The following is a 9699-nucleotide window of genomic DNA, read 5'->3' on the forward strand; positions in this document are numbered from 1 at the left end:
CCACGGTCCGATCCTCTTCCATTACCCACACACAGCTGACGCGATGTGCAAGCGCCTGGATCATGACAGCCACCAGAGAACTCCCTTGACTGCAGACGATTGCCTCAGATCTCCTTCCAGGGTAGGATCGGCTTGACCCACCACTCCTGCTGGACGGCCAACCACTTTTACTGAACCCATATTCATCGTCTGAGGAACAGCTTGAAGACATAGAAGACTCGCAAAAATCATCCATCAATTCAGCCAATCCTCCTAATTTTTTCTCCTCCAGCTTCATCTTCACCAGCTGAACCAAGTCCTCTGGTGGACCACTGGAGTCTATGTAGGTCATGAGATCCATAGCCGTGAGGGCCATAATCGCTGCTGCAGCCGTTTCGTCACAGCATGCCAGAGTGGAGGGCGAGATTTCCCCTATCAACTTGTTATGTTCATCAACGACTGCAACTGATGTCTGCTCGATGAGAGCACGATGAAGGTAGCTCAATGCTGAGGACACAGGCTTGTCGTAAGGCACTGTCATTATGTCGCGATTGATGATATCCAGGGACTCGATGGTGAAAGTTGGGATTGGAGAGAAAGCTCCAACAGAATTGAGGAAGAAACGCACCACGTCTTCCTGCGTGAGCCAACAGTATTCTTGGCCATTATAGCGAGTGCAAGCAGAAGAGGCTTGCCTGTGGAGGAAATTCTTTCTTTGGATGTGGTGGTTTTGAATTGGGATGAGTAGGTTTTGGGCACCATCAAGTATGTAGTCTATTGCCTCCAGCAAGCTGAAAAATATACATAAAAGAATGATTTACAGGCTTCAAAATGAAGGGTATGGATAATTATAATTCTCTTCGAGCAATTATATGAACTCGAAAGCATCTGTACACAGATTTTTCGTCCCTAATTTCTTGAGTCACAGAGAACAAGATTAGAAGATAAATGAAAATTCGGGAACCATTATTCAAACAGAGGATCCGAAACCCAAGAAGCCAATCCAAATGCCCAGAAAAATCCAGCCATATAATTCGCAAGAAATCATTTCCGAAAAATCTGATAAGGTTGTCCGGAAAAGTCGACTTTAATTTAGGGGTAGAAATGATTTTGTTGTCCAAAAACAAAAGAAAATTCTAACAAACACGGATATCGCGAATTACGGACAACTCAGTCTGAAAACAGCGAGCACAAGACTAGGAAAATATTAGAACTTCTCATTCTCCTTTGCATATTTATGAGAGGAGAAAACAAATAGCTCCAGAAATCATTGAAAAGAAGGAATAAGTTGAGTTAAACGAACCTGGAGCTGGGATCCAAATGTCTGACAACGGGTAACCCTTTGGGCAAAACATCGGAAACAGGAGCGTCAAAGGCCTTGAAAGGATGGGTCAAATTCTCCTCCCTGCAGAGGAAGAGAATGAGATCCGCCGCGCAGAATTTCCCCACGCAAATGCAACAGCCATTGGGCCCGCCTCCGCCGCACGCCCAGATGCTGACGTGCGAATCCCTGGACGTCTTCAACGCCGCCAAGGCGTCGGAAATGGTCGCGTTGGCCGCAACCCTGGTCAGCTCCGGCTTCCCTAAGCACAACTCTGACACCTCTCCATTCAGAAATCTTACTGCCATGCAATAACACAAATTCTAATTGGAAATCTGGGAGAGGGAGTTAGGAAAAGGGAATTTGTCAGATAAGAAAGAGAGAGAGAGAGAGAGAGAGAGAGAGAGATGGAGGACACAGAATACAAAGGGATAGATATAAGCGCGGCCCATGTGTGCGTGTATATATATATATATAGAGAGAGAGAGAGAGAAGGCACGGATATTGGAATTTGGAGTGTACGGAATATCAGGTTTTGGAAACAGCCTGAGAATGGATTTGGAGGATATTTACGAAAAATCTGATGACTATAAGTTCCCGTAAATAAACACAATTAGTAATAAAAATTTTAATTGCTTTTTGGAACATAAAAAAAAATAATTTTGAAGGTAAATGGATTTGAATAAATAATTTTATATGATATTAAGAATGCATTTATATATGTGTGTAAATATTATGAGGAAAGAGTTGTATCAGTAGGTGCAGCTGGTTTTTATTGATTGGTTAGGAGTAGGGTGAATGGAGCAGGTGTGCACGGGATACACATCACAACCCAAAGGGTTGCTTGGATTTTAGTCAGCCATCTTAAATGCTTTTGGGTTTCACTAATAAATACATAATAAACCTCACCTCTAATACACATACAAATTACAATTCATGGGTTTATTATTATTAAATCCTCAAATCAATTAAACAAATATTAATTAATGAATTTATTTTGAGTTTAATTACCTAACTTTAATTTCACATATATACATACCTACCTACCTACCTACCTACTTTCACTTTGACTAACACCAACCCTTTTTCCGTTATATTTCTATAATTTTAATTAATATATATGGTCATAGATATGTCACTTTATTTTATAAAGACAGAGAATATGTAATAAATTAAAATAAAGAATGTCGAGAAGAATAGAATGTAATTAGTAGAAGAGGACAAACTTTATTAATTCATTTTGTTTAAATTTGTCAGGTTTTTGCATTCTTCATTTTGACCATTTTCATATAACCTTTTTTTGGCTTTCCAGACTAAAAGCTTTCGTACCACGGATAAGTACTACTCATAAAATTACCCACTTTCAAACGCGCTTTCTAATTGCAATTCCAATTCAGTTGGATGGAACTTGAGTAATAATATATTTATTATGTGATTAATATATAATTTAATAAAAATAATTAATTATCATATTTACTTAGTGATTAATTTTATTCCAACAATAATTTTTCTTCCAACACGACTCCCTCCCTACCTTTTCATAGTAGTGATTTGGATCCGAAGATGTCGAGGCAGTCAATCTGTTTGGGACATGAGAGTACAAATAGAGTGTTAGATTTGTTTGGACATCCTCAATTAAAATTCATAATTTGATACTTGAATTGAGTGTAAATTTTAGTGAAAGAAATGCAAGATTTGATCAGCTAAAAATGATGTATATTGGCATAAAATAGCTTTGGAGTATTTATCGGTTCAAATTTTTTTTGTATTTATTTCATAAATTAATATCGATTTCAGCCTTTTAATTGTTAGGTGATGGATGATTGTAATTATGGTCATCGAGTCGGGCAGATTGAGTGCGACGAGATTCAGTTAAAAAAATGTGCCCATTCTTATCTTGTTTGGACATTTTAAGGGTCTCATGAGATATAGTTTTGTCTTTATTAAAGTATCTCATGCAAGACCCTTATTAAATAGGTTTTAATTTATAGGAGAAATAACAAGAGAGCATAGATATTTTGATGGGATTTGGATGTTGATTGAATGTAATAATGTGGGATGTATATATGCGAAACAATAGCCACATGTTGTTGTGGTACTCATCAACTGCCTCACTGCTCTGTGTCTGAACTAAGACATTTTCATGCCAGTACACTTTGTGTGTTATCAAACAGAATATGCTTTTGATGCTTTACGTATCAACGTTAAGGAAATAACAGTAGGTGCGGCTTGCGTGTTTGGTTTGGGAATCTGATTTCGTGTGGACATTGCTGTTTTAGGACCATTTCAGAAATGTACAATCGCTGTCTGAGGCTGACGACTATGAGAAAAACATAAAAAAACGTAATAATATTTGTCAGGTATTCACTTGGCCGTACACTTTTGTACGTGCACATATTGGCAGCACATGTACTTTAGGCTGGCACAGTTTGAAGTAATTTCATAATGATATAAAATATAATTTTAAAAATTAATTTATTTATTTTGACATGAATTTGTGGAGATGAGTTAGATAGATTTGTTATTATTGTTGTGTTTAAACTCAAAATAATAAAGCCATGATATCAAGAATTTTAAAATCTTAAATTTTAATTTTAAACTGTATTTTATGATATTGTAATAGATTTCAAATGCGTTAATCAGAGGTACCATCTGCATTTTTCATAGTGGGCTGAAGTGATAATTAGGCCTGATCAATATCCTCCTCAATATGGGCCTTAAAGCCCAATGGTTAGGCCCAATATCTAATATTCTCTACGGGAATTTGATTACTGCACACTACGAAAATCCTTTCAAGTTTCAACAACTGACCAGGAACAATCGAAGTTCTTAGAGTTTAAAATATGAAGCTAGGGATTAGTGCAAAGATCGAAGCCCCCGAGTTAGGGTTTGGAGAGGGCTCGTTTCGTTACTGTAAGGAAGACGATTGCAGATGATCGTCACCATAGGATTCGTTGAATCGACGTTCTTAGCAGAAAAATATGTATTCGTTACCCTTCGGTCAGTTTACATTTATTGGATCGTTGTTCAAATATTGCTGTGAGATTATGTAAGTGGCGTTTGAATGTTTATGATCGTATTTATGCATTTATGATATTTTAATGAGGGAAAATCACTTATAATACAGGTAAAAATGATACATGTTTGCTCCAATGTAGATGTTGTTGAATGGGCAGAATCCCTTAGAGTTTCACAAAGAGAATGTCGGAGTGTTTCCGACATAAGGGGGTTTGCTGAGTGGGATAGGCGTCAATGTCATCTCAGATTATGGATAAGTCTTTTGACCATTTCCTGATCCGCGAATTCTTCGCATTCAATAAAAGAATAGTCTTTCTCCCTTAACCATTCATTAGGTCTTTGAATACCCATTTATACCCCAATGTCATACAGCTTCATCAGTATACTTCCACCTCAAGATTGGGATTATTATATTAAGTATTCTGTTATGGATCCTAACCCCAAAAGATTACTCTTTCTGTTGTAATATATTAAACAAGAGGAAAGTGTTTTGGATAAACCTGCCACCTACTTTTGCTCTCCTACTAATTTCTCTTATCCATTCGTAAATTTGGCATTTCAATCTTTGTGCGCATTCGTTCATTCTTCTTCCTTTCTACCTATTTATTCAAAGTTTATTGTGGGAGAGTAAACAAAGAGAAAAAGACAAAAGAAAAAAAGTCGAGAAAAACAAAAAAGATGTTGGCTGTATTCAAGAATGGTGTGGTGGATCCACCAAAAGAGTTGCATAGCCCAGCTTCATCCAAGGCTGTTGGGAAAGACAAGACTCCAGAGGAGACTCTCAAGGATTGCTTGGCTTCAGATCCTAACAATGGCGTCTCCCTTGATTTCTTAAACAAGGTTATCATGGCTTACGTCCCACCTCGACCCTTGGGCATGCCACACCAGAGGTAAACCTCTAATCTCCCATTTTGAGAGCAAAACTAAAAATAAGAATTGGGGATGAAGATTTGCTGAAAGCATGGTTACTCTTTTGCATTTCTTTTCTTGATTTAATTTAGTACATAAAATGTATGCAAGGTAGATGAAAATTTTGATTGTGTTTTATAATGATTAATGATATGTGTAATGGGATATCTTGATGGGTGATCTGAACTTGTGATTATATTACAGGTTGTTCTGTAGTGTGGATGATGTACACTGCATGTTCTTGGGGAATTTGAACAACTTGTGCAACCTCAATAAGCAATATGGGCTTTCAAAGGGTGGAAATGAAGCCATGTTTGTGATTGAGGCCTACCGGACCCTCCGTGACAGGAGCCCAATTCCGGCCCATCAGGTCCTTAAGGAGCTAGAGGGCAGTTTTGCATTTGTGATCTATGATCACAGATCTGATACTGTGTTTGTTGCCCTTGTAAGTTTTGCGGATGCATCATCAAGAATCTTGATTTCTTATGCTGTCAGTAACTTTTCATTTTAGCAGAGGTTTCTGATAGACTTACTTTTTCATTTGTTGGCAGGGTGCTGATAAAGCAGTGAACCTGTTCTGGGGTGTAGCAGCTGATGGCTCTGTCATGATCTCAGATGATGTTTCCCTCATAAAAGCAAGCTGTAGAAAATCATTCGCTCCATTCCCACCTGGTATTGTAATCTATGATCCATGCCAAAAAGGATAAAATTCTATATAAAATATGAAGAAACTACCATAAACCTTAGAATACAATTCATCATAATCAAACTCTCTTGTTGTATTTGATTGTGATCTTCTTCGACAGGTTGCATGTACCATAGCGACAGGGGACTGATAAGCTTTGAGCATCCAATGTATAAGATGAAAGCCATGCCTAGAGTTGATAGTGAAGGGGCAATGTGTGGAGCATATTTTGCAGTGGATGCCTATTCTAAGGTTAATAGCATGCCTCGGGTCGGGAGTGAAGCCAACTGGGCAACCTGGGGCTGACCGCCTTCTAGTGTTTCTGGTGTTTCCTCCATTGACATGGATGCTAGCCAAACAATTTCTTATTATCATTAGGTATTATCTTTGTTCAATAATCTCGTGGTATGTGTATAATGGCATTATTAGGTTTCGTTTCTTTTGTTTGCCCTCAGTATGTAAATACCATCTTTGAGGTGTTTGGACTTTGTTGTGAAGAAATGCTCTTCGACGACAGTCGTGTAAATTTGGTTGCAGTACAGTTGGTCTTTGCAGGGGACGGTTTGTTGTTGTGTAGCGTCCATTCCAATGGCAATTAATCTGAAAAGAATTACTTTTCAGTTTCTAATTATATTCTGGACTGAAAGTGTAATGGCCAACATGTTGCTTCTCTTTTAAGTTACAAAGAAGCTAGCATTGAATGCCCAGACAACTATTTGCTCTAACAGAAGACGAGGCTTTTGGTTTGGGTGCCTTTAGAATTTGCCCTTTATTCAGAACATCCTTGGTGTTTTTTCCGAACAAAATTGTTTATCGAAGTACAGTCAGTATAGGTAGCACTCTAATTTCAGTAGGATCGGGTTGGCGTTCAGAACAGCCTTACTGTTTTGGGTGCCTTAATAATTGTTGTTGACTTTATATTCTTTTAAAAAATAATAAATATATATGAAGCATAACTGGAAAAAATACCACAAAACAAATGTGAAACTGATCAAAAATATTTTACAAGCAATTACACGTTGACATCGACATTCTTTCAATTGGAAATGAATAGAAATGGAGATTGACTTGCTGCACCAGTATATTTACCTATAATTTATTATTAAGCGAGAGCACTTTTTCTTTAAATATATATATATATATATATATATATATATCACCTAATTTTGGTCAATATATATTTTTAGGTACTTTTTTACTCTGCAAAAATAATAAAACAATTTATATAAATATTATTTTAAAATATGCACATATTAGGATGTGCATCTAGTAAGTAGAAAAAGACAGGGATTGGGATGTATTTTTGGGGGGCGGTTCCCTGAAACAATCAACAAGGATTGAGAAGCATGCATAAAATTTTCAAATACTGCACCAAGCTGTTATTCACAACATCAAGTTAAATTTTAAGACAAACTCTAAACAATAAGTTGGAGAGGAGCATTAAACCGATCACAAGAGTACACTACTGAAGATATTTTACCAGATTGATGATTTACATTAGACGCTTCAGATCCCAGGACTTCTTCACAATGATGCAAGATTTTGCTGTTCCATTCAACGCATTTGACAAAAATACTGATTCTACACTCTCAGTAGCCATCTAAAACCTTCACGACTCTGGCACCAGAAAAAACGACCGCAAAAATGTAGATTTCCTAAATGTTTCTGACTGTAGGGAAGTACCCATTCTATCTGGACTTCATTTTACATAGTGGCATCGCCTCAGCTTTGAGAATTAAAAGAGAGGATACAGAATTACATTTTATGGATACAAATCCTTCCAGGTACTGTAGAACACTTCCTGCCGACAAAGTTGCATGACCAACGAACCCAGCATAGACAGCAGGAAAGTGTTCTTGACATTCTTCAGTTAGAAACTCCATTGACAGGTAATTATATTATCAGTTTCAGATATATACAGGAAAATAGCATTCATAGGGAAGCCAGCTATACCACTTAATATCAGTCTTCTCCTTCTGGAACCAGATCTTCCCGCCAACATTACCATCAAGTGAGATAAGGTGAGTGTGGATATTATGTTGTCAGAATCAACACAAGGACAGCTATATGTTTTACACGACTCGAACCCATGCTCCTCCACACATTGGACATCCATACGCCCAACGGCTGATCCACCATATTTCTTTCTCATTCTGATTAGGATGACTACCACAACCAGGTGAAGCAAAAGCAGACGTCTGCCGCAAGCATCTTATGCACTACATGAGAAACAACCAGGGCAGGGGGGAAGATAAATGATGCATGAGAAGAAAATTTGGAGTAACAACCAAATCTGCACACATGAAACTACAGTGCAAGACAGCCGGCTGTCCAATAAACGTCTCAGTTCTTGAGTTAAGCAAAAACTAGATAAAAATTCACTCTTTCTCATAAACATTCAAATTTCTTTCTCGCTATATCCATCTTTATCTCAAAGCCCTAGCAATTAAGGAAGAGATTGATTATTTAAGTTATGACCACATGATTCACCGCTGCCACTTCTCATGATTCGTGCAGATGTAAGCCTAATAACTTTGTAAGGTGACAATTTGCACGATTAAAATTTTCGATTTCTATCTATGAAGTTCCAGCCAAAGCAATGCTCAAGTCAGATTCATATCAAGATAAACACTCCCAGACAATTAGATATATTGAACTTAAAACAATGTACATTGATGCTTCTATCGCCTAGGACCTATAGGAGGATCGATAAAGACAAAAAAGCATTGTAAGAGGATAAATAGATGAAAAAACAAAAATCAACCCTGTAAATATTAAGTATAAATTAAGCATACTAGAGAACATATCAATTTCGAAACCAGTTGAGAAGCTACCTTGTACCACACTCCTTCCAGCCCTGTTTTCCAGACAGCTGTCACAACATCCCTTCGGGATCCCATAATACCATAATATGCCCCAAGGCCCACCGAAGTGTTCAATCCAAATGCTGCATCTCGTTCGGACATCCTGCGCTTTCTCGGCCACAAGGTTGGAGTTCCATTATAAACATCACCATTTTCAGATGAACCTGAGTCAAGCAAATCCATTGAGCTGCTATATTTAGTACTGTCATCTGAAAGACTCGTATCATCAGTATCTGACCAGGGACCACCAAACATATTCCTCTTGTGCCATTCTTCGGCTGGAGGGTGGAGTTCCAACTCCCGCAGGAGCAAACCGGCGGCATCTGCACCTCTAGGCCGGGGCATATTCTGTGGAAACAGAATAAGCAGAAGGCATGAGAAGGTCCCTATCTCTAATAAAGTAACATTCAAATGCCAAGTTTTTTTATGTGAAAAAACTCCAACAAGACCAGCAGCCAATAGTACAAGAAGTTATCAACTAAGGATACTGTCATCATAACATAAATACCTGCATATGAGGGCCAAGTGATGCTTCTACAACCTCTGGTAAAACAGTATAGTTTCCATCTATGTAATGAAGGCGGACCTGGATATTGCTGCTCCCAACCTGGGAAACAGGCAATGGATGTGCCAATCCTGATGTCCGTCGACAAAGATCCATAAGTATAAGGAATAGGACCTTCACCTGCATGCAAATCCAAATGACACTAAGATTAACAGAAGAAGGGTATCCGAAATTGTAATAACTGCCACAAGCAAACCCCCGCCCTCAAGCCACACACTGGAATTTGTTGTCATCATTTTACCTCCTCGAATGTATATCCTTGGCCAGCATTTCCAGAACCTAATCTTGACCGGCTAGTTGGACCTTCTTCAGGCCCTTTTGAACCATTGCTGACCTGTCCAGTCCTTGTTACTTGCGT

General features: G+C 38.1%; 3 protein-coding genes across 5 annotated transcripts; 1 reads left to right on the forward strand and 2 right to left on the reverse strand.

The window, feature by feature from the left end:
- LOC105175634 (CBS domain-containing protein CBSX5-like) lies at positions 1-1748 on the reverse strand (the record flags this gene model as incomplete). The annotated part of the gene is given in 2 exon segments (XM_020698258.1): positions 1-770; positions 1283-1748. Coding segments are annotated over 2 exon segments (1096 nt in total), but the record flags the coding sequence as incomplete, so codon positions are not given.
- Positions 4120-6545, forward strand: LOC105175493 (stem-specific protein TSJT1). Of its 3 annotated transcripts, none has more exons than XM_011097942.2 (5): positions 4120-4349; positions 4428-5208; positions 5432-5672; positions 5779-5899; positions 6034-6545. In XM_011097942.2, the coding sequence occupies exons 2-5, from the start codon at positions 4997-4999 to the stop codon at positions 6216-6218; spliced, it is 759 nt and encodes a 252-aa protein (XP_011096244.1). In that variant the 5' UTR covers positions 4120-4349; positions 4428-4996; the 3' UTR covers positions 6219-6545. The 3 variants fall into 3 exon arrangements, with proteins under 3 accessions (XP_011096244.1, XP_011096245.1, XP_011096246.1); XM_011097943.2 differs by having other exon boundaries at positions 4459-5208; XM_011097944.2 differs by having other exon boundaries at positions 4120-4300.
- LOC110013002 (mediator of RNA polymerase II transcription subunit 16-like) lies at positions 7250-9693 on the reverse strand. The gene is made up of 4 exons (XM_020698223.1): positions 9583-9693; positions 9285-9461; positions 8747-9124; positions 7250-8131 (listed from the first exon to the last, which is right to left on the reverse strand). The coding sequence occupies exons 2-4, from the start codon at positions 9435-9437 to the stop codon at positions 7985-7987; spliced, it is 678 nt and encodes a 225-aa protein (XP_020553882.1). The 5' UTR covers positions 9438-9461; positions 9583-9693; the 3' UTR covers positions 7250-7984.

The sequence above is a fragment of the Sesamum indicum genome, linkage group LG12 (genome assembly GCF_000512975.1).
Source record: "Sesamum indicum cultivar Zhongzhi No. 13 linkage group LG12, S_indicum_v1.0, whole genome shotgun sequence".
Classification (NCBI taxonomy): domain Eukaryota; kingdom Viridiplantae; phylum Streptophyta; class Magnoliopsida; order Lamiales; family Pedaliaceae; genus Sesamum; species Sesamum indicum.

Excerpts from the sequence above, each read along its gene's own strand:
- LOC105175493 (XM_011097942.2), top strand. The coding sequence starts at position 4,997 with ATGTTGGCTGTATTCAAGAATGGTGTGGTGGATCCACCAAAAGAGTTG. Across the intron at positions 5,673-5,778 it reads ATACTGTGTTTGTTGCCCTT|GGTGCTGATAAAGCAGTGAA; the intron begins GTAAGTTTTGCG and ends ATTTGTTGGCAG. Across the intron at positions 5,900-6,033 it reads ATTCGCTCCATTCCCACCTG|GTTGCATGTACCATAGCGAC; the intron begins GTATTGTAATCT and ends CTTCTTCGACAG.
- LOC110013002 (XM_020698223.1), bottom strand. The coding sequence starts at position 9,437 with ATGGATCTTTGTCGACGGACATCAGGATTGGCACATCCATTGCCTGTT. Across the intron at positions 9,125-9,284 it reads CACTTGGCCCTCATATGCAG|AATATGCCCCGGCCTAGAGG; the intron begins GTATTTATGTTA and ends CTGTTTCCACAG. Across the intron at positions 8,132-8,746 it reads TGGAAGGAGTGTGGTACAAG|TGCATAAGATGCTTGCGGCA; the intron begins GTAGCTTCTCAA and ends TTTCTCATGTAG.